Here is a 23778-nt window from a genome sequence, read left to right on the forward strand (position 1 = left end):
ACCTTGAAAGCACAATATGGGAAAACAAGAAACGCGGGGTAGCTACAACAACTCTGCAGTATAAACTGGAGGTATCGCCGCCACCCGTAGTTCAAGCTCTGCTACAGTTACAGTAATAGAACACACACGATACTGGCATCAAAACAGAGGTTGATCAATGGAATTGAAGACCCAGATAAATCTACACACCTATGGACACCTGATTTTTGATAAAGAAGCCAGAAACATACAATGGGACTATTTTAAAACAAGATCTCATGTAGGCTATGCTGACCTTGGCTTTCTCTGTAGCTGAGGACCGTGAACTCCTGATACTCCTGCCTCTACCTCCCCAATACTGGGATTACAGGCTTATAGCAGCATACCCTGCCTTTGAATTAATTGTTTCCCAGAGATAAAACCAAGAGCCCAGAACATCCTAGGCAAGTACTCTACCACTGTACTATAGCCCTAGTCCTTAGGATATCACTGTGTATTCCAGGTTTGCTGAGTGCTGGAATTACTATGTGTGCCATACTAGTGTCTGAAATACTTTATACATTCATAAATACATATATCCCAAAGTGGGCTTATATAAACTTTCCGTTTCAGAGACTGCACAGAAAGTAAACTGGTAAAATAAGCATTTATTAGAAGGGCAGGGGGTGGGGGAAAAAAAACTCTCTGAGGCCAGCTCGGGAGTGGGAAACAATGGGGGCTCCCTGCTGAGGTAGGGCAGGACTGTAGATCTTCCCACTCCTGAGTCTCAGGGAAGGCCTGTGGCAGAGCTCACTGTGCCTTTAGGCCAGTGTGTGCTGAGCAACTCATATCAGGGGAGGTGGCAGAGGAAGTCATGCAGAGGCAAGGCCAGGACCCCTGACAGGGAGATTCCCAAGGTGTCAGAAATGCAGGCAGCTTCCATGGCAAACTCTCGGTGCTTGTCACTGGTCTGGGAGAGCAAAGAACAAGGGTTAGGCTTCTATCCACAAGGCTCCTAAGACCACAGCCCTTGTCCAACTGGTACAGACCTCCAGGGCAATGTTGTGGAAGGTATTCACGTAAGCGGCCCCGCCCAGAAGCCCTTCATACAGAATGACGATGAAGATGAGGTAGATGCTGGGCAGGAAGGTCAAGCATACATCTGCCAGCAGGAAGGCCAGGTTGAGGCACTGTGAGCAGAGGGAGGCGGGGCTTGAGACTGGGCAACAGCACAGAGGGAGGCAGCATTATCTCTGAGCTGCCGGGTTATAGGAAATCCTGGTGAAGCAGAGGGCTGTGTGGGACCCCAGCGCCCAGCTGGGCCTGTGGGACCCTGAAATCCTGGTGGCCTTCGCTGGTCCCATCCCCATCCTCACATGCCCTGTGGGTTCCTCCCCTTCCTTTGTTCCTGTCACTCTTTGTTCCTGCCTGGAATGTTCCTCATCACTGGTGATCTCTCAATCACATCAGGGTCATTCCCACTGCAGTCAGCAGTCACCTCCTTTCCTTCTTGTTTTTTGTTTTTTAATGGCATGAATCATCACACCTAGATAACCCTACTCCCCACCACACACACACACACACACACACACACACACACACACACACACTGCAGATCTAACACAGGAGCTTGTGCTTCACAGGAAAATGCTCTACCAGAGTCCTATCTTCAGCACCCAAAAGCCCTCTGAATAGCACCTATTCTCCCCTAATTACTGCACTGAGATCAATGGGTCATTTGACAATGTCTGGAGACCTACCTGGCTGTCTCACCAGCATCTGGCTAGGGATACTGCTAAACACCCACAACTCATAAGACAGCAAGTTATACATCAGAATAATCTAGCTGCAAATGTCTAAGAGTACAACATTTTGGACTAGAAAGACGGCTCAGTAGTTAACAGCACCTGCTGTTCTTCCACAGCATCCACATGGCGGTTCACAACTATCTATAGTTCCAGTTCCAGACTATCTGACACCTTTCTGGCCTCCATGGGCACCAGGCGCACAGGTGGTTCACATAAATACAAGTAGACAAAGGTTCGTGTATATATAAATAAAAAAAAAGTTCAGTGTTTATGTGGGCTTCAGGTGTAGGTTCAAAGCCAGCTTTATTATGAAGACTTTGCCTCCAAATGAAAACTTTGGGCCAATGAGATGGCTCAGGTAATGGCACGTACTTCCAAACCTGATGGCCTGAGTCAGATCCTTAAACCCACATGTGGAGAAGAGAACCAATCCTGCAAGCAGTCCTCTGACCCCCATACACACAGTGTGGCAAGTGCCTCTCTCCCACCAATGAATAAATATAAGTCTAATTATAATTGTAAAAAAGTAAACAAATGGGGTTGGGGATTTAGCTCAGTGGTAGAGCGCTTGCCTAGGAAGCGCAAGGCCCTGGGTTCGGTCCCCAGCTCTGAAAAAAAGAACCAAAAAAAAAAAAAAAAAAAAAGTAAACAAATAGATGTCTGAGGGCTTAAGAAGTTCAGGAACAAACTGCTCTGACCTAGCATGAGTAAGGCCCCGCTCTCAGTCAGAGTGACTACAAGACAATGAACAAAGGCCAGGCACGGCACAGGCCTTCAATGCCAGCATTCATGAAGCAGATCTGTGAGCTCCAGGCCAGCCTGGGCTATATATCAGATTCCAGGCCAGCCAGGGCTACACAGTGAGATCCTGTCTCAAAAACACACAAATAAATAAACAAACAAACAAAAAAATAAGGCAGACAACACCAAAACCAAAATAAATCAAAACAATATGTTGTTCTTCCTTTTTTGCCTCCATATTGATATACAAGCACACTGAGAAATAGGTGTTGCCATGGCTATTAAATATTTTACCTTTTGCAGTACTAGGGATAGGACCCACAGCCTCAGACCAGCTAGGCAAACACTCTGCCACTGAGGTACACAATCCTCTCCACCACATCTGATTTCTTGATAGGAAAACTGAAGCTCGTTAGAGGGTCAGAGACCTGCTCTGAGTCACACAGCTATTGAGTACAGAAACTGGTATTTACCACAAGTATGACTGGCTCCTCCTGATGCCACCACACGTTTTATATGGAGCCCTGCTGGCATTTAGTGCTGTGCTTAAGAATGCTGGAGCACACTAACGTCTTCTGTTGAGTAAGGAATTCAGGGAGCCTTGGTGGGTGTGAACAAATAGGGCAGGGACTCAGTACCTGGAGCAGGGCTAGGATCCAGGTGAACCGGATTCGGCAACACTGGAGAGAAGAGCGGGAAGCGAACACACCAGCCTGGTATAGCATCTGGTACCTAAGGTGGGGGCAGGAAGGAGGAGGAAGGTCCACTGGCACCATTGGGGTCAACCCCAGGACCCCAACATCAAGGGATCCTCCTGGCCCACTGCCCACCTGCCAACTTCTCTCACCATCGGTACTGCTGAGCATGACTTAAGGATGTGTTCCGGAAAAACAGGAGCTCAAACTGCAGCAAAGACCAGACAAATGGAGATTGTGGAACGTCAGCCCTATTTCTCCTCCCACACCCCCTCCCCGGCACCCCTCACTCACAAGCCCCTGGTTGATAAAGTATTCTGCAAAGTAGACCAGCACCAGAGGGATGATGTATCGCAAGAGGCCCTGGAAGATTCGGGAGATGTGAGTGGAAGGCAGGAGGCAGAGGATCCTCACAGGGCACCCACAGCCACCATCCACACCTTGAACACTGTCCACCTTTCCTGGAGAGAGAGGTCCCAGCTGGTACCTACAGAGCAGGAAGAAGAGGAGGAAGTTGCCCACGGAACAGCAAACAGCAAGCAGCTGTGGGACAGTAAAAGGCCCCCATTCCCAGTTGAGGAGGTTTGAAACCCCGGTGACCCTGAGGGACAGTAGGTGTTTCACCTGACTCCTAAGAAACCAGGCTGGTCACTAGCCCACAGCCCTCCATAGATTTGTGACCATCAGTCATGTAAGGTCAATGCTCCAAGCCCCTTCACAGGTAGAGGATGTGGGGTCACGTAGGCTCAAGACAGATCTCCATTATAATGAGGTACCTAAAGGCCTGGAGGCTTAGCCAATGGATTTCCCTTCCCAGACACTCCTCCCTGCAAAAGGTATTTAGTCTCAGGCCACTCTGAGAAGTGGGGTACGGTTTTACTCGTCCATCTCCACCATGATAATAAACTGCCTGAAACCATGGACTGCCTCTTTTAACGGAGAAGGCCTTTGCCTACAGAGTTGCCTGCTAATCTCCCAGTGGTGCCTGATGCCCAAGAGCCTGAGAACCAGACAGCCCCAGCCTTCTTACAGGTCCCGGGAAACCCAGCCAGCTCTGGCTATGGCCCAGTTCAGCCTGTGCTTCCCCACCCCCAGAGCAGTGTCCACGGCTTCTCACAGCCTGATACCCTCAGCGTAGGTAAGAGGGGTCAACTTCCTGCATCCTGCCTCCTCCAGTGGCCCAAGTGTGGATTTAAATTTCATGCTATGTAGTTTACACAGCATGTGTAACTGATTTTTTTTTAAAAAAGCAAGGCTTTTATCTGCTGATTCCACCTCAGACTCTGACTGTGCTTTCTGTTTCTAGAATAGCCAGGCTCTTTTTCTCCCAAAAGGCCTCACCCTAAACTTTTTCCTGTGCCTGGAACATGTTCACCTAGACATTTGCAAGGCTGACACCTTGACAGCCAAGTTTCAGCCCAAAGATGTCCTCCAAAAGGCTGTCTTGGGCTGACGAGATGACTCAGTGGATGAGGGCACTTACTGCCTCGTCTGAATGAGCAGAGCTCAATTCTCAGAACATCTGACCTCACATTCATGCACATGCCCTTCCCCAGGCAACCCCACCCTCAAATGGTTTGTTGTTGGGGCTTCTCTTGGGGGCTGGAAAGATGGCTCACAGCTGTTTGTAATTCCAGTAACAACACTCTCCCATCGACACACACACAGGTAAAACACCAAGGCACATGAGAGAAAAACAAATCACTGGGCAGTGCGTGCCTTTAATCCCAGCACGTGGGAGTCAGAGGCAGGTAGATCTCTGAAAGTTTGAGGGCAGCCTGGTCCACTAAGGGAGTTCTAGGACAGCCAGGGCTACACAGAGAAACTCTGTCTCAAACAAACAAACAATTAATCAATCACTGGCTGCTCAACCATGAGGGTCAGAATTTGAATCCTGGCAACATCAGCTCACAGCCACCTGTAACTGCAACTCTGAGGCTTCTGTTGCCCCCTGCTGGTCATCTACGGTATAAGGTCACGAACACACACACACACATAAATAAATATAAAAATAAATCTTAGCCAGTTGTATGGTGGCATATGTGTTTACTCCTAGCACTTGGGAAGCAGAGGCAGGTGGATTTGTGAGGTTGAGGCCATTCTAGTGTACATGGTGATTTTCCAGGCCAGCTAGGGCTACACAGAGAGACTCTGTTTAAAAACAAATAAGCAAAAACAAAACAAAACAAAATAAAGAAACCCACTTAGAACCTTCTGGAAAGAAGAGGCCTTAAGTCATCCCCACCCCGTTTTCTTAACTTATTTTCTGGGTTTTGTGCAGGGTCTGATCAACTGGCCCTGATCACAGAGATCTGCTTGTGGATGCCTCCCAAGGGTTGGGATTAAAGGTATGCACCACCCCTCTGGGCCCCATCATGGTTTTTTTTTTTTTTTTTTTTTTTTTTGGTTCTTTTTTTCAGAGCTGGGGACCGAACCCAGGGCCTTGCGCTTCCTAGGTAAGCGCTCTACCGCTGAGCTAAATCCCCAGCCCCCCCCCCCCCCCCATCACGGTTCTATGTCCTGTGGAAATGCTCTCATTTCTCCATCTCGAGCACCACCGTTCCCAGCAATCGGAATGTCTGGCATGTAGTCAATAGTTAGTTAAGCATACACAACTGCTTTGACCCAAACCTGTACACCCGGCAGCCTGTTTCCCTCAACTGTGTCCACTGTTGACACTAAAACCCCAAGGGGAAAGTGGCCCTGGGAGGGCCTTTGTATCTTTTTTTTTTTTTTTCTTTTTTTTCCAGAGCTGGGGACGGAACCCAGGGCCTTGCGCTCTCTAGGCAAGCGCTCTACCACTGAGCTAAATCCCCAACCCCGGCCTTTGTATCTTACCTGGCCTAGACTCTGGGGTCTCGGTGCCTATGAGAGGCTGCCGGGCAGCAGTCTCTGCCTCGTCTTGCCCTCCAGGGTCCAGGGGTTCAGGAGATGTGAGCAGCAAGAAATAGCTGGGGTGGAATGGAGAAGAGAGTCAGGGAGCTCTTGTTGGGAAAGGCCCCAGAGGTCCTGCAGGCCCTACCCTTCCACGGCCCCTCACATCTGCAGGGGGCACTCCAGCCTCTAAGGTACCCTGTGCTGGGAAGCCTCAAATGCTCACAAGCGCATCCGTCGGAAGCCAACTACGCAGGGGCCTCGTTTGACTCAGACACAGCAGCAGCTCTGCCTCCCTGTTCTCGGGACCCAGTATTTTTTATAATTCACCACTTTACAGTCATTTTTATTAAATGTGTTTCTTGATATTTTTATCCATGTATATACTGCACTCTGGTGACTCTCACCCACCTTCTTGTCCCCACACCCTGTGACCTCTCTCCCACGTCACAGGACCCTTTCTCATACTCAGTGTCCGTTTCGTTTTTGTGACTGAGTTTACCCAGGGTCTGTATGATCGTGGGGTTTCTTAATTTTGTTTTCCAAGACAGGGTCTTACTATGTGGCTCTGACTGGCCTAGAACTCAAGATGTAGACCAGGCTGACCTCAAACTCACAGAGATCCACCTGCCTCCTGAGTGCTTGGATTAAAGGCATTTGCCATAGATCCATCTCATTTACTGTTTGAGCCAGGGTCTCCACACATAGCCCAGGAAATCTTCAAACATATGATCCTTCTGCTTCAGCCTCCCAAGAGCCAGGACTATGGGTATTCAGAATTACACACATACTGACTCCTCTTTTGGATATAGCCTTGTCCTTGTAACAGGCCCCCCGGACCTTAGGATGGCTCACTCCAATGGAAGTTCCATTCAAACTATAAATTTTAGCATGTAGACAGCACCACGTGCCAAAACTAAAACAAAAACCTAAACTATCAAAGTCCACAGTTCAGGGACAGTCTCTGAATGCACTAACCTTGCTATTTGGCTTCTGTAGTTACACTTCCGGCTAACTGTTCTTGCTAATTGAAGTACATCAACCCAGACCACAGTTTTGCACTTAAAAGCTCATCCTGGGCTGGAGAGATGGCTCAGCAGTTAAGAGCACCCGACTGCTCTTCCAGAGGTCATGAGTTCAATTCCCAGCAACCACATGGTGGCTCACAACCATCTGTAAAGAGATCTGATGCCCTCTTCTGGTGTATCTGAAGACAGCTACAGTGTACTTATATATAATAAATAAAAAAACAAACAAACAAACAAAAAAGATTTAAAAAAAAAAAAAAAGCTTATCCTGAGAAAGGCTCGGGCTATGCTAGAATCCCAAACGCCCAGTGTAGTCAACAGGTGGCTAATTAGCTTTTCAGTGGTTTAAACCCGTGTCTGAGAACTCTTCTCCGGTGGATACCATACAACAGCCCTAAACTATAACAAGATCCACGTGTCTCTGCCTGCTGAGTGCTGGGATCAAAGACACGTGCCGCTACACCTGGCTTAATAACGTTTTCTGAGACACACAAATACAAACAACAAATAAGCAGAGGTCCACTCAGCCCTAGCCCCCGTCTCAGGAGTCTCCCTGTGCGGATGAGACAGGACACTGTGCGACAGAGACAACTGAGGCTCAGGAATGAAGTTGTCCAGAGTCACACAGTTAACACCCCCCAACTCTGGGACTCAAATTGAGGGGTGTCGAGAGTCCAGAATCCACACCCCTTCACAACAAGGCTGAAGAATCTGAAGACTGGATTAGGGTCTCTTCCCATCTTTCATCCTTTGGGCCTAAGGACACTCACCTGGCTAGCATCAGAACAGGGATCCCCAGCATAGAAAGTAGGGTGTGCTGCGGGGAGAGGCCAGCCTGGGTGAGCCCCAGGTATGACAGCGATCCAAGAAGCCCTGCACCCCCAGTTCCTGAAGACCACCATGAGATCACAGCACTGGAAAGAGCACAGGAGCATTCAGGAAGATGGAACCAGCAGGGGGCACACTTCTCCCAGCGCTCCTGGTTCAGGCCACTTACCTGGGGTAGAAGGCAGTCAGTGAAAGGAAGGTGACCTCCCCTAGACCTGATGAGATGCTGGCCAAAACCACTCCTGGGAGGACAAACAGCATACAGTGACCTTTAACTGAAAGCCGCAGTCCCTAGTGGTTTGTTCACAGCCTCATCTCCATCCTCTCAGCAGGGCTAATAGAGCTGTCCCTCGACTGGCTAGGGTCTCCTCTGAAAAGCCACACCCTTCTCTACATGTCCTCGCCAATTGTACCCCCATTTTCGTTCAGTTAGTTGATAACTCTCAATTATTCAACCCCGCTCATCCCACTCTATACTCAGTTCCCCCCATTTCTTCCTATTGACACCCTCCAAGTTGTTCCTAGAGCCCACGTCCGGTTAGGGAAGCTTTACAAGGGTTTGTCCTTGAGGCCTGGAACTTGCTATGTAGGTCAGGGAACTGGTCTTCTCCTTGGTTTTTGTTGTTGTTGTTGTTGTTTGTTTTGTTTTGTTTGAGATAGGGTTTTGCTGTGCAGCTTAGGGTAGCCTTGAACTATGTGGCCTGAACTAACCTCAAATTCAGTCTTTCTGTCTCTGTTTCCCAAGTGTTAGAATTGCAAGTGTGTGCGTGCTCCATCCGCCCCCCCCCACACACACACCAACACCACTAGCAGTCTCCTGGGGCTACGCACATATCCTTTTATTCTGGGAAGCTGGGAGACTACCTGCACATCACTCTGTTGAGGTTTCTCTGGGCCCACCAACCTCTCAGAGCTTCGTACTCACCACACAGGCTTAACCCCACTGATTGAGAAAAGGCAACCAGAACAAAGCTTCCAGCAGAACAGACTCCACTGACAAGCACCCGGGGGCTGAGAAGAGATGGGGAGGAATTCAGAAGGCCACCTCCATTCAAGAATCTCCAGACACCTGCTTCCTCCCTCTCTGCCCTCCTCCTGCCACCCTCACCCAGACCTGTAAGGCAGCAAATGAAGGCCAAGAGGAGCCAGGAGTTTGATGACAAGGGTGGGAAGGATGTCTGCTAGGAGCACCGCCTGAAACAGGAGAACACAGTAAGAGCCTAGACCCTTCCCAGAGACAACCTTCCCAACCCAGCAGTGGAGCCAGTCAATGAGACCTGCTGCAAGTTCAGGCTCTGGAGTTAGATCTCAGTTTACACCCAGCTCTGGGGCTCCTCCAATGGGTGTCAGGACATATTTACTCGCTCTGAGCTTCAATTTCCTCAATCTAAACAGGGAAGCTTACAGTGTCTAGTTCACGAAGCTGGCGGAGGGGGTGGTTCCTGAGCTAATAGTTACCATTCATGCGCTCTCGCGCACGCGCACGCGCACACACACACACACACACACACACACACACACACACACGCTGATGATTGCAATATAGACAATCCCAAGTGGACATCGGGGGAATGAAGTCACAAAGGCATGGATCTTGGGGACCTCACATGGGTACTCACAGCTGTGGAGATTGAATTGCAATCAAATCGAGATGAGCTGTTATGGGGCATGGGTGTTGGGCCTGGTTCCACCTATGGGAGAAAAGAGAGTCTTTCCTACAAAGAGGCAGGAGGCTAACCAAGGCCCAGTCCCAGCTCTACACAAAGAGCTGTGGGGAGGCATGGCTTCTTGGGGCCTTAGTTTTTCTATGTACACGATGAAGAAGGTTTATAAACATCTCAAACTAATGTCCCAGAGGCCAAAGACAGTCCCCCAAGATGCATGTACTATATTTAAGAGCATTCATATAGAAATCTGGGTTTCTGGAAAATCTCAGCTTGGGTTAGATTCCCTATTAAACCTGCAAAATGGAAGCTGTGCCTCTTAGGGCATGCACGCTGTAGGTCACTGATGCAAACAGTTCTCCACCAGGGTGGTTTTACCTCCCAGGTGCATCTGTAACATCTGGAGATATGGGGTTGGGGATTTAGCTCAGTGGTAGAGTGCTTGCCTAGGAAGCAAGGCCCTGGGTTCGGTCCCCAGCCCCCAAAAAAAAGAACCCCCCCCAAAAAAAATCTGGAGATATTCTTGGCTGTCACTTTTGGTTGCTAAGAGGCATGAGATGCTACTAAACACCTACAATGTGCAGGACAGACTCACGATAGTCACCTGACCGCAGATGTCAACAAGACACAGTGACAAAACACACCACGAAATGAGATCTTACCCAGCCAGTTATTTGAGTTCACCAACCTGGTACCCGTTGGTCTCTTTAGGATCCTTCCTGCATTGAGGATGTGGGAGACTAAGACCTTTAGCTCCCTCATCCCACCCATAGTCACTTTATGAGTTTTTCTGGCCCTGGGTGAGTCCCTAGTATGTCCATGGGGACTAACCGTATGGTGGTGGTGAAGAGGGGCTCACTTACATGGCTCTGGTTTCCAGATGCCTGCTCCTGCTTAAGGATGTCATGGGCAGCGCTCAGCATCACCACATATGAGAAGTTGTTGCAAAGCCCCAAGATCCTAGAATGAGGACAGATCTTCACTCTCTGCTCACCTACAGTCCTTAAAGATCTCTCCTTTACCTGTATTCTTCAAACACTTTTTTTTTCTTCACTATCAAAACAGACCTTGAGATTAGACCAGCTCATGGCCAAATGCCAAGACTTCTTCCTAAGCACTCTCTCTTCTATGATTACACTGAGATTCTGTTCCTCAGGCATTCCTCATCCACCAATAGGCTCTGGTGCAATAGAAATGCCTACGTTTTAACCCACTGACCTCAAAGAGTGCTAGAGGAATCAAAATAATAGCGGGGCATATTGTTCTTAGTTTCATCTCCCAGAGTCGTTTAGCACTTGGAAAAAGCAAATTGGCTGGGGACAGAGCTCACTTATAAGGCACTCCAGCACTTCCGTGAGCTCTGGAAGGACCTGGTTTTTAATGACCTGCACTGCAAACAAAAACAATGAGTGAGCTGGGCATGGTGCTACAGTAGGCCTGTAACTGCAGCACCGGGAAAGCAAAAGCTGGATTAGAAATTCAAAACAAGCCTCTACTGCTTGTAGAATTTGAAGAAGACACCCCCCCCCCCAAAAAAAAAAGAGGAAAAAACCAAAGTTGCAATTGAGTTGGTTGGAGGAAAACATTTAATAAATAATGTTACAGATACTAAGAGGTAATTTAATGGAACTTGGAAAGTTCAAACTTGATTCAGGATCTGTGTATTCAACTGCCTTTCACAACTTGGCTCTCACCATCTCTGCTCCAATTGCACTTTATTTTGCACTCTCAAACCACTTACCAGAAGCCCACCGCATTCTTCCAAAGGACACTTAGATTATCCAACGGAGGGGTTTGGGGCTCTGAGTCGGTCTCCTCCCCTGAGAGGTAGAGAAAGCATGACCCACCACTCACTCGCTACGTGAAAGCCCCGCCTATCCAGTATCCAGTTGAGGGGGCAGGGCCAGCATCCCAACTCCTCGGGAGAGCCGCGGGGCAGAGGTGGTCATTCTCAAGGCAACCGACGAGAGTACTCACTCTCAGAATCCTCAAGGCGCCTCCACGAGCTCTCAGAGCTTCCCATGACATTGAGTTCGGGTCCCCCAAAGGACCTAAAGTCAGCGTGTGTTAGGAGTTAGCGTCAAGAAAACAGATGAAAGTCTGGGACAGGTGGGATCAACGCCCCGTGGTCAGTCACAGGTTCCGCGGTCTGCTGTACACTACTGTACATCAAAAGACCCCCAGATCTTCAGCTCGAGTTCACCCACACCCCATCCGTCTGACCCCGCCTCCCTGCCCCTCTAAAGCAAAGCCCCCGCCCCCCCAGGTCTGTACCTTTAAGAGCAGCAGAGCTCTTCGCAAGGTAGACTAGCAGGTTGGGGATCACGTGACAGTACCCGTGGGTCTTCCATCACGTGCTTGGAGGTTGCTCCTACTTCCGGGTCCTTTTTCCACCTTTTCGCCTTTGGGCTTCTCAAACTTCCGGGATTGAAAGGAGAATTCGGGAGAACCCTGGAAGCACTGAATTTGAACTGGAACCGAAGGGAGCCACAAGTAGAGCCATGAAAAGTGGCACTCCAAATCTGCCAGTACTAGTCATGGCGCGGGAGGCTTCAGCTTCTTTCCTGCTGCTCTGACTTGCCTGAAACAAATATGACTACTTTTCTGCAGCTGTCCCACGACTCCACCCAACGTCGCAAGGACAAGTTCTGCTTCGGAGCAGAGGCAAACAGCCTCTTATCTGTTGTCCCTACAGACCTATTATAAAGACCTATAATAAGCATCTGGGAAGTAGCTGAGAATAGAACAATTAGTCTAGAAAGCTAAAAGGTAAACACCCACCAAACAGGTTTCTATGAATTATCTACGACAATATCCACGGTATTATGAAATTCACTTTGCCATTATTATCCTAGAACCAACAAATACCACGAAAGTAGTTCAACCCCTGGTTTTACATATCAGAAAACCAAGGTCCCTTTGGTCACAGGGGATGTTAACAGAGGCTAGACCTTCAGCTGACTTCAGAGACTCAGCAGTAAGAAATAGAGCAGAGGTGCTAAATCACCGAGCAAGCTGTTATGGGCGTTTTTCCTGTTCTGTGATGTCAGCCATTTTTTCTAATTGGAATCTAGGAGAATAGGCTGAGAATACGTCACCTCACATAGTCCCAAATAAGGAGTCCTTCCCAAATAAGGAGTCCTTCCTTCCCTTACCTTCTGCTCCATGGTAGGGTAGCATCTTGACCGTTCTTCATCAAGCCTATTCCTCTGCTGTGGCTTCCAGCAGCCTCTGCCCACTTCTACCAGGTCTTTTCAACCACCTGTCATTAAGATTGCTGCTTGAAATATGCCCTCCTGTGGTGCTCTTCCTAGATCATTCAACCAGTGAGAAAAAGGACCCTACCACGCCTTCTGGGCTATCCAAAATCTGCAGCCTCTGTGCTTAAGGAACTCACAGTAAGCTGTGAGTGACAGGCCACAGTACAAGAATGACCGTGGGTGAGGATATGGGCATTGGAGCACCAATTCAGACCTTTTATCCCCAGAAAAATCTTAACAGCATTGAAATGCGAAGGCAGAACTTCCACTGGTCTTATCCTCACTTCACTGCTTCTCCCTAGATAAATCAGGAACCACAAACCCTAGCTTCCTCTCACTGAGGGCTGTGGCTTGGAGGAGACGGAAACGGCTGAGGTGTGAATACAAGACCTGAGTCACTCAGGCTGCACTTGCCACATGCCCCCACCCCCATACCCGATTCTGAGGTCTCCTGTTTCCACTTTTTTTTTTTCCTTTCTGGTCCGATCCCCTGCCCTTCAGTTCCAGATGTGCACCTGAGTCTTTGTCACCTGGACACCGTTAAGCCATTCCCCTGCCGGTCATGAAGTCATCCATGAGCATGGGGGAGGTGCATGGGGCCTGGGGTGGAGATACGTCAGGGAGGGACAGGGGAAGAGGAAGTGTCTTGGGTGCTGGGGAGGACTGGCTTGCATTCGTGGGTGGGGACGGATGGTCATTGTGAGCTTTCTGGACCCACAGAGACCTGCAGGATGGATTTTCTCCGGCTTCGTCTCCCTGGGCTACATCAGGCTTTGAGGGGAGCACTGGTGAGAGGGGCAGAGAGATACCAGAAACTTCCACCCGTTCCTTGTCTCACCTTTCCTCCTCCCTTAGAGCTTTCCTCAAGATGAGCTCCCTTTCCTACAGTTAGCCAGACTCGTAGCCCAGTCTTTCCTGGGTTTCAATCTCCCACCTCCACAAGCTCACCCATGTACTTAAGTTAGGCCCTGTCTTAGTCCTTTCAGATCCCTGATTTCTTACCTGGGCTTTGTTGACATAGTAGTATTCCTAGGGAAGTGGGTAGACCTCCCCTGGGTGCCTTCACTCTCCTTTCTTCTCTTCTAGGATTCCTTCAGTGCTTTTGTGTCCTACCTCATTGGAGACACAGTCCCCACCGTAGAGAGGCAGCCACAGGCAGCTGAGGAACTGGGGGAGGTGACTGAAGGGAAGGTTGTAGGGGAGGAAACCCAGGAGGTACTGGATGGACTTAGAAGTGGCCAGAGTGAGAGGGTAGGAGCACCTGAAGAGTCCATAAGATGCCAAGAAGGAAGTTTAGCTGGTGAACAGACCTGGGAGTGGAGAGCAGATAGTTCCACAAGGCCCCGAGCAGAAAGGCAGGACACTGGGTCCAGGAAGGCAGCTGAGGGCGCCAGGGGCCAGGAGCCAAGTGTCTCGTTGAAGCCTGAGGCAGAGCGTGGAACTCTCAGAGACAGGAGCAGTGATATAGCCCAGGAGCTCTGGGAGCATGGTGAGGAGGAAGCGAGCAATGGGGAGCTGCTGAGAACCTGTAAACAGAAGGAAGAAGAGGAGGTGGTCAAAGCAGAGGTGGTCAAAGCAACAGAGCCAGGGATGGCCAGAGGGGTGGAGTCACAGCCAACCTGGCACAGCAAGCCTGAGGAGAGTGCTGGCACTGAGGGGCAGAATGTGACAGATGACCGCAAAGAGATAGACTGTGTGGCCAAAGACGTAGTTGCAGAAGTCGAGTGGTTTGGTGCCAAAGGGGCTGACAAGGAAGAAGAGAGGATGGTTCCAACTAGGAATGGCCAAAGTGCAAGGGCACAGGGGACACAATGCCCAGGGGCAGAGTCTGAGGACTGGGCCATGTTGAGTAGAGAGGCCTGGACAGTCTCAGGTAGGGAGGAGGCTGATAACCTAGGAATTCAGGAAGCAGAATATGGGTCAGACCCAGGAGACAACATCCCAGAAGCTACTGGGAGAGTCTGGGTCCTAGAAGAGGCTGGCAAGGGAGACCAGCAGGATGAGGTTGACGAGAAGAGAGAGGCTGAAGCTAGGCTTCTGATCCAGACCTGGGAGGCCGAGAGAACCGGAGAGATGACTGAAGGCCAGATAGCCAGAAGCGGGGCTGTGGGCGACCAGGAGACAGGGGACAGCTTTGAGGATGAGGAGAGGCAAGACTTAGCCACCAGGGATAATGGAGTGAGTCTGGAAGAGGAGGTGCAAGCAAAAGAATCCTCCAGGGAGAAAAGGAGCCACTGGGCCACAGAGGCTATACTAGTCTCAGACACGGGGGTTAAAGATGAACCTGACAGGGAAGACTCTCCAGGAGCCAAGACTGAGGAGTTGTTTGTGGGAGAGAAGAGTGAAGCAGTTCAGATGACACCAGAGGAATCGAGAGTAAAGGTCGCTGAAGGACAGGAGCTTGAGCTGATGAGATGTTCCCAGACCTTGACTAAACAACACGAGGAAGGACAGGAGGGTCAGGAAGAGACCAGTAGAGCTCCAGACCTGAGCCCAGAGGGGTTGCTAAGCTTGAAGGAATATCCTAGGTGTGTGGAGTTTGCAGATCCTGAGCTAGAAGCCTGGGGAAACTTGAACAAGGATGAGGACAGCAGAAATAGCCAGGAGGTAAAAACACATGCTGAAGCAGGCAAGGACCAGTCTGCAACCGAGCAGACTGTGGAGGTCCAGGCTGAAGGAGGCCAGGAGGCCCAATGGTCAGAGGTCTTTGGGTCAGGAGGAGAGGAGGAACTGACCTGCATAGCATTTAACCCTGAGCTGGAGGGAAGCCAAGGAACAGAGGCAGGGACAGGACCGTCAGTGGAGGAATCCAAGCCCACAGAAAACGAGGCTGCTGAGGAGGAGGAGGCTGTAGTGCCTTGGGAGGCAGACGGAGCTTGCAGGGAGAGGAGGCTGGAGGAGGTGGCTCCAAGCCTGCAAGACAGGGAAGATACACAGACCGGTTACTTGGCTGATGAGATTATTGTGGGTACCAGGACTGTGGACGCCGAGGAAGGGCCAAGATGGGAAGGTGGGTTGGCTCCAGACATGGAGCTCGGAAAAGCCTGGTATTCCGAGGGCAGAGAGGAGGCTGGGAGAGACACAGAGCTGGAGGAGGCTACGGAGAAGCAAAGTGGACAGGAAGTTGGTTTGGAGGACTCAGCAGAGGAGAAGGTGTCTGGCTATGACACCCAAGAAACGGATGGGATGGGAGAGGGGGAGCAGGTACAGATGGAGACATCTGTAATGGCAGAAGGAATAAGGGGGGCAGATGGTGTGACTTTAGGTTCCCAGGCAGAGAGAGCAGAGGGGTCCAAAACCACCATGGAGACTGAGCAGCTCCTAAGAGATCAGATACTGTTGAAAGAAGAGGCTGGGGGAGGGCAGTCCCGAGAGCCGAAGGGCCACATCTCAGAGGGAGAGATCCAAAAGCTACAAGAGGAGGAGGACGCCAGGATCGGAGCACAGAGGACAGAGATCCAGGAGACCTATCCAGGTCTGGACGACTCTTCAGGCCAGGAGGGGCAGCAGACACTCCAAATCCCCACAGTAGCTATGCCTGGCCCCTCAGAATCAGCTGAGGCCACAGCAGGCGCCCCAGGGGACGTTCACAGCAACTGGAACGAGGTGAGGGCTTCAGCAGGGCCCCAAGAGGGACAAGCAGAATCTGGAAGTCAGTTCTCCACAGTCCTCTGTGTCCCTTGCCCTGCAGGCCCCGCTCCCTGGGTCCCGCCTGGATGTCTCTGTCCCTCGGAGTCGTGTGCTCCTCTCACGAAGTTCCTCACGGCGGCGCTCAAGGCCTTCTTTCCGACGAATCTCTGTTCCTGAGCCACAGTGGGACCCTCCCAGTCCCCAACCCCAGGAAGAGCTGCCATTTCCTGAGCAGTCCCCTCCTCGGCTAGAGGAAACTCCAGAGCTAAGTGCCACAAAGCCCGAGGGGACTCCAGTGCCAGTCAGAAGAAAAGTGCTGGGACAAGGGTAGGCACCGGGGCGCCGTGCTTGGGATGGTGAGGAGGCTGCGGGAACCTGGGGTCCAGCTCCCACAGCTCCCATGGGTCTGTTCCTTCCACAGGTTTGGCTTCGCTCATCCTGGCATGATGCAGGAGCTGCAAGCCCGACTGAGCCAGCCAAAGCCACAGTGACAGGACCTAGAGTCCTAGTGAGAGAGGCCTCTTAAGAGAGGGTCTGAAGGCTCTTCTGGACCCTGGTTACTCTTGACTCCTTCAGCCACAGAAACCTATCTTTTTAACTTTCTGGACTTCAGCTAAACCAGATTATTTATGAAGACCTTGAATGCAAGGAGTCTGATTAAATGAGTGGGGACCTGCTCCACCAGCATCTATCATGGTTCCTTTCCTGGTCACCCTTCCCATCTGTCTCATCTACTCGGAAGACTACCTGGAAGACAGGGTTTGGGAGACCATTTTCCCCTAAATTTCCCCTGTATGATCACCTGCCCCCAATTACCCATCATGGTGGAACCCCACAGAGAGCTGTGTAAGATAGCACACCTCTGGGGTGCAAGCCAGCCCAAAGGAAAGAGGGACACTGCTTCGAGTCAATGGCCACGGACAACAGACCAGTTGCTTTGAGTTTCCAAAAATGACAGCTCAGTATCACAACTCTGCAGGTCACTATGCTAACCTCCACGCCAGAGTTGGGGAACGTTGCCCAGGAACTCCAAGAATGTAGGAGTAGAAAGGGGCTCTGAGTGGCAGGAAGCTTCCCCTCCTCCCTGACTCCTTCCCAAGCTGTTCTGATCTTTGGGTGTCAGGCCTTCCTGTGAAAACACGTGGAAACACAAACTGGGCTGGACAGCTTTATTAGGCTCCCAGCATGGTGGCCCAACTCAAGGACGAAACAATAAATAAACCATTTCCTAAAAATAAATAAATATCCAAGAAATAAATATCTGGTAATGATTGGGTCAGGGCTGGGAACTAGTGAAGCCCCGCCTGGTCTAACGCAAATGAGCTAGAGACTGTCCAGCATGGTTGGGCAGACTCCAGCCTTAGAGTCTTAGTGGGTGAGGGAAGGCAGCCGAAGTCACATAGGGCCTGAAGCTAGGTGTTAGGGATCACAAGCTGAGTCTGGACGCCTGGGCAAGGACAACAGCAGCAGGTCCCGAACAGCCCGAGATAGGACAAGCTCCAGGGAATGTAGGAGCTGGTAAGCATAGAGCAGCTGGGGCCAGGACACTTGGGATGACACCTGGTTGGGGCCACCCAGAGCCCCTAGGAGCAGCTCCTTCCCTTCCTCCTCCTCCTCGTCCTCTTCTTCCTCTTCCTTTTCCTCCTCTGAACAGCTGAATCCTACAGCCAGCACCTGTGAGGAAGGAACCATGGGTTTCACAGTGCCACATCAAGAACCCGAGAGAGGGGGTTGGGGATTTAGCTCAGTGGTAGAGCGCTTGCCTAGGAAGCGCAAGGCCCTGGGTTCGGTCCCCAGCTCCAGGGGAAAAAAAAAAAAAAGAACCCGAGAGAGTCTTTATTCCTTCTGTTGCCCATCACTTCCAAAGACATCTGTGATTGCTCTGTGGAGACTCTGCCTCAGACTTACCAGTTCAAAGTCTCCATCTCATCCAGACATATCTTTATTTAAATCCTGAATTTTATTCCTTTCCCCATTAACATTTCTATTATTTATTTAATTTTATGTGTATGGATGTGTACCACATGTGTTCTGTGTACCACATGTGTTCAGGGCTTAAGGAGGTGAGACAAGATATCAGGTCCCCTGGAACTGGAGTTAAGGACGGTTATGAGTCACAATGTGGTGCTGGGACTCAAACTAGGGTCTTCTGCAAGAGAAACCGTGCCCTTAACTATCTCTCATATATATACATATGATTTATTTATTTTATTTTGTATATATGAGCATTTTGCCTGAATGTATGTATAGATGTTCACTGCCTGAATGACTGATGTTCTTGGAGGCCAGAGAGGATGCTGGGTGTTCGTTAGCATTATCCTCTGCAAGAACAGCAAGTGCTCTTAACTGCTGTTGCCATCTCTCCAGCTCTATGTTTCTTGTGCTTGTTTATTTTACAGAGTCTTCCTATGTAGGTCACAGCACGAACTTGAATTCACAATTCTCCTGCCTCAGCCTGCCAAGTGTTTAAGACTACAGGAATGTATCACCACACTTGGCATATTAGTTTTAATTAAAAAAACTTTTGGGGTTGGGGATTTAGCTCAGTGGTAGAGCACTTGCCTAGCAAGCACAAGGCCCTGGGTTCGGTCCCCAGCTCCGAAAAAAAGAAAAGAAAAAAAAACTTTTAAATTTATTTTATGTGTATGGGTGTTTTGCCTGCATGTATGCGCACCACTTACCAAGTGCCAAGGCATCAGATCCCCTAGAATTGGAGTTACAGACAGTCGCGAGCTGACACCTAGATACTGTGAATTGGACCCAGGTCCTTGGGAAGAGCAGTCAGTGCCATTAACTACAGCACCTTTTCTCCAGCCCTCTTACCTTTTGTCTGTCTGTCTGTCTGTCTATCTATCTAAAAAAGTGGTTGTGGTAGAGCAAGATGCTGCAAACTGAGTGGGATTGCTTTGCTCTGGGGATCATTGGTCAGGAAATTCTCTGCTATTAAGGAATTTTCAGGATCCCAGGGGTGACATAGTTACTTCCTGTCTTGCATTTTCAATTTTCTTTTTACTAAAGTAAAATTTCTATTGCCCTTTGAACTGCCTCAGAGAATCTGAGTGAAGTTGGAACTGGAGGGAGAAGAGAGCAGATACTGGGCCTGATGATAACAGGGGCTGTCCTTGTCCCCATGGCTCTTCTTTCACTGGACTCCAGTCCTCCAGAGCGGGCGGAGACTTTTGGGCAGAGCCAGGCTAGGGCGGCAACTCACTCCCAGAAGCTGAAGTGTCTCACTAGGCTTCTTCAACCTGATTCCCAGAAGTATGTCAAGAGAGAGCCAGTGAGCTCAATTTGCTTGGGGTCAAGTGTACAGTACGCACTCTACCTGGAAGCGGAGGTGCCTGTGCAGGTCCCGGAGATCCAGCCTCATTGCCCACAGCTGCTCCCTCTCTGAGCTGGTCCAGGTCCTCTGGGTCTCCAGCCCTCCCAGCAGAGCAGGGAAGGGTCGAAGTGTGGTAGCGAGGAAGCAGAGTCTGTCAGAGTCCTATTGAAGAGAAGGGGAATGGTCAAGAGACAGCCGGAGAACACAGAACTGAGCACCATCTCTCTGTGGGTCTCTTTTTGATTCTAGCTCCCATTTCATCCACAAGTTTATGTTTTAAAATTTTTTTTAGCACACACATCTAATCCTAGCACTCAACAGGCAGATATAGGTGGACCTCTGTAAGTCAGCGGTCAGCCTGGTCAACTTAGTGAGTTCCAGGACAGCCAGGGCAAATAGTGATACCCTGTCTCAAAAAAAAAAAAGTATTATATCTATTTATAGCACGTGTTTGTGTACCCGTGCACATGCCTGTGCACCTGGGACAACTTACTGAAATTGGTTCTCCACTTCTATCATGTGGGTCCCAGGGATTGAACTCAGGTCGTTAGCCTTGGCAGCAAGAGCCTTTCTCTACTGAGCCATATCACTAGCCTCCTTGGAGGCTATATATACACACATACACAGAAGGTGTCTTCAGACACACCAGAGAAAGGCATCAGATTCCATTACAGATGGTTGTAAGCCACTGTGTAGTTGCTGGGAATTGAACTCACAACTCCTGGCAGAATGGTCAGTGCTCTTAACTGCTGAGCCATCTCTCTAGTCCTCATTCTTATTTTTAACCCAAATCCACCTCCCTCCACAGGCTCAGCTTCACTGTTTGTCCACTGCACTTCCTTCTTCTGTCTCCAACTCAATTTTCAGCCATATCCACAACTCTTTCTTTTCTCTGACTTGACCCCACTCCCATCCTAGCCCATCTCTTTTCCACAGTTACCTCCATTCCCAACCCCACCTCTTTCCCCACCCAGTGTCATTCTCACCATCTTTTGGTTCCCGTTTTCAAATCCCAGCATGCTCCCTCTTCTCTATCTTTCTCCAATTCTAGTCTCTGCCAACTATTGATATTAAAGATGTGTCCCACTATCCTCAGCTTCCAGCTTCACCTTTATATGCAGAGTCATATTAGCCATACAAATCCTCATATCTACATCCGCTCAAACACTTGTTCATACACCACACTTTATAGCCAGTCTCCCCAGCCCCTGCCCTTCACTCACAGAGAGGTGACGCCATGCCTGGAAGGTCAGGGAAACATTGGGGAGATGGTGTCCCACGGGCAGGAGGTCCAGGTTCACTCCTGGCAAGCGAGATTCAGCCTGAAGGGTAAGTTCTGTTAGTGAGGGCCAGTGGGACTTGGGGGTGTCCTCACCTCCAGACCCAATTACACTAAGGAGACTCACAAAACTGTGGACATAGCCCTGAACCTCAGAGAGCAGTTTCCTGGCAAGGTACAGGCTGACTGTGAATTCCCTGCGCAGCTCTTGAAGGCTCAGGGGGTCTGCTGGGAACCCCCAGGAACCAGTTTGTACCATAAGCAAAGGTAGCAGCAACAGGCTGAGCCCTGGAGAGAGGAGGAAAGAGGACAAGATAAAAAGCTGGAGAATCCTGGAGAAGGAAGAAACCAGGCTATACAAGCACTGAGTCTCTTTGACTGGCATCTTCAAGCTGCCCCCCTCAGAATCATCCTTTGGACCACAGAAGCTACCCTGTGTCGTCTCTTCATGCTGTTGTAAGACCACTAAAGGCAGGATCTTAATACACACACTCCAACTAGTTCCCTTGGTCAATTGCCTTTTCCAGTGCCCAGCCTACATAACTGCATGTATGTGCCCTAGACCTTGGGACTGGGTAAAGCGACTAGCCACAGTTAGTCAGTGAGAGGTTGGGGAGGCAGGGCTGGATTCCAGATTCATCTAAACACAGGCCAGTACACTTTGCCCAGGAACCCAGAGGAAGAACCCACCTGCCCCAGAAGTGGCAACGCTGTGTTCTGCCATGGATTCCTTAGGTTCGCCCAGGCAGCTCTGATGCTTTGAATAGACTTAGAGACCTAGGGGAGACCTGGCAAAGCCAGAGGTTCTATTCTAGGGACTTATATGGAAGACACGCTACTGTGCACTGAGCCCTTCTAGGTAAATCAGCAGTATGGTGCTGGAAGGGACATGTGGTGTGGGTGACACTGATGGAGTGGGGAGGCTAGTTTCCTGGTCCTGCCTTGAACAGGTCACCTCTTATTTTTGTGTCCCAGGCTTCCAACTGTGGAGCGAGAGTCAGGCTATCTGACTTTTCAGGGGACTTCAAGCCCTGCATTTCATGGTGAGAGGGGAGCAAGGCTATGAGGTGGGGGCTCTGGAAAGAGGGCAATCTTCAGTGGTTTCTCAGGCAGGAGTTACACAATTCCCCCTGAAACCCAAACCAAAACCATCCCCAAGTCTCTCCCCACCCTTGCTCCTCTCCAGGTCCCTTCCCTATCCATTCATAGCCCTTCCCAAAGTGCCCTCAGGAGAGGTTAATGAAGCTTCGAGGGCCACCCATTTTCCCCATGGGCTTTCGGAAGCAGGCAGTGATTGAGATCTCAGGCATTCAGGTTTCATGGCTTGAGAGCCATCCTGACTCCCCAGTATCCTGGAGACTAAATAGAGTTCTTCCTAGCTCTAGGATGGGGACAGGTCATGTACCCTTAGGCCTTGGTGTGCCAGCTCATGCCCACTTACCACCTCTCTAAGTTCTGGACCCTCCAAGACCCCTTTGTAGAAACTCCTGCCCCATCCTCCAGCTCTTCAGCCTCCCCAGCCCTACCACTTCGCCTTTTCCTACAACTCTGTTCCTAGTCCTTCAACTACCAGCTGCAGACGGAGCAACCTTCTAAGTTTTAGGTTAGAGCCTTTACCAAGAGCAGTTGCCCCCTTGGTCCCAGTCATCACTTGTCCTGGCTCCTCTGTGCCGTTCCTCGGTCTGTCCTTGGTTCTCAGCCTTTTCCTTCTACACTCTTCAGTTGTCTGCTTAGTCCTGCTCCTGGCCAGATTGCCTGTCCAGTCCTCCTTACACATCCCAGACAAGTTGTGCTATCACTTGCCCAGCCTAGGCAAAACCATAATTCCACTGCTCTAACCCCTGCCCACATACACCAGTCTCATTCCCAAGGTCAGCTAGCCATGTCTGTCTGCTTGGCCAGTATTACCCTTCAGCTTTCTGCCCCAACCCTACCTGTTAAACTTTCCCAACCTCTCCCAGGCTCCACCAAACCTCCCAGTCCCCACTTCCAACTCACGCCAGCCAAGGCCTCCTGTCACCTGGCCCATGTCAGGGCCCAGCCTCTGTGTGCAGCCATCTCCTGGGTAGGGGGCTCTTATACTGGGGGCTGTGCCCAGTTTCACTTTCTGTCCTGCTTGTACTTTCAGCTTTGTGCTCACTAAGTCTTCCCTGGTTAAAAATGGGGAAACGTAATTTCCCTTCCCAGAGGGGGAAGCATGGGGGTGGCAGGAAGCTGGGGTTTCAGCCCATTCGAGCTCCAGACCCAGGTCCAGCCCTTCCTTCATCTCCCCACCCCTGGGACCCTGTCCACTCACCTAGTACTGTCCACTGGTGGGACTCAAAAGACCCAACCTCCTTGTGCTTCTTTACTGTCACCAGCATCCAAGGGCCGTTGGCAGTCCATTGTCCTGTGAATGACAGATGGCCAGGTAAGGGAATTACCCATAAGAGGGGACTCAGTGGAGGTGACTCATCCATACCCTCATTTGGTTTACCAGATGGCTGAAGAGCGTGCGGGAAGTCGTAGTTCCATGGTGCTGGATGAGTCTGTGTGGGGCTGGCAGGAACTGGTTTGATGCACTGAGAACTGCATTCAGGTGTCTGTAACCAAGTGCCATGGATGAAGGAGACCTATCTCAAGGCCATGCTCTCATCAGCCTCATTCAGACAATGGCTCAGTCTATGGACAGAGTCACATAGGATTAGGGGG

The 23778-nt window shown here is 50.2% G+C and overlaps 3 protein-coding genes across 12 annotated transcripts; 1 reads left to right on the top strand and 2 right to left on the bottom strand.

The window, feature by feature from the left end:
- Positions 1–606: 606 nt before the first annotated feature.
- On the bottom strand, positions 607–13992 carry Cln3 (CLN3 lysosomal/endosomal transmembrane protein, battenin). Of its 10 annotated transcripts, none has more exons than XM_039107249.2 (18): positions 13859–13992; positions 12752–12858; positions 11871–12177; positions 11574–11758; positions 11338–11416; positions 10460–10556; positions 9552–9623; positions 9047–9126; positions 8858–8943; positions 8102–8174; positions 7875–8018; positions 6041–6153; positions 3643–3689; positions 3497–3565; positions 3355–3410; positions 3146–3239; positions 1008–1148; positions 607–928 (listed from the first exon to the last, which is right to left on the bottom strand). In XM_039107249.2, exons 4-18 carry the CDS (start codon positions 11617–11619, stop codon positions 809–811), a joined length of 1317 nt encoding a protein of 438 aa, XP_038963177.1. In that variant the 5' UTR covers positions 11620–11758; positions 11871–12177; positions 12752–12858; positions 13859–13992; the 3' UTR covers positions 607–808. The 10 variants fall into 10 exon arrangements, 9 of the variants coding, with proteins under 9 accessions (XP_038963177.1, XP_038963181.1, XP_038963168.1 ...); XM_039107253.2 differs by lacking the exon at positions 13859–13992 and adding an exon at positions 13372–13505 and having other exon boundaries at positions 11574–11647; XM_039107240.2 differs by lacking the exon at positions 13859–13992 and adding an exon at positions 13372–13505.
- Apobr (apolipoprotein B receptor) lies at positions 13553–17740 on the top strand. Its single transcript, NM_001395126.1, has 4 exons — positions 13553–13644; positions 13943–16462; positions 16548–16813; positions 16908–17740. The coding sequence occupies exons 1-4, from the start codon at positions 13588–13590 to the stop codon at positions 16975–16977; spliced, it is 2913 nt and encodes a 970-aa protein (NP_001382055.1). The 5' UTR covers positions 13553–13587; the 3' UTR covers positions 16978–17740.
- Positions 17642–23250, bottom strand: Il27 (interleukin 27). Its single transcript, XM_344962.10, has 5 exons — positions 23086–23250; positions 21215–21375; positions 21032–21130; positions 19812–19970; positions 17642–18160 (listed from the first exon to the last, which is right to left on the bottom strand). Exons 1-5 carry the CDS (start codon positions 23114–23116, stop codon positions 17906–17908), a joined length of 705 nt encoding a protein of 234 aa, XP_344963.6. The 5' UTR covers positions 23117–23250; the 3' UTR covers positions 17642–17905.
- Between the last annotated feature and the right edge of the window lie 528 nt (positions 23251–23778).

This window comes from Rattus norvegicus, chromosome 1 (assembly GCF_036323735.1).
Source record: "Rattus norvegicus strain BN/NHsdMcwi chromosome 1, GRCr8, whole genome shotgun sequence".
Classification (NCBI taxonomy): domain Eukaryota; kingdom Metazoa; phylum Chordata; class Mammalia; order Rodentia; family Muridae; genus Rattus; species Rattus norvegicus.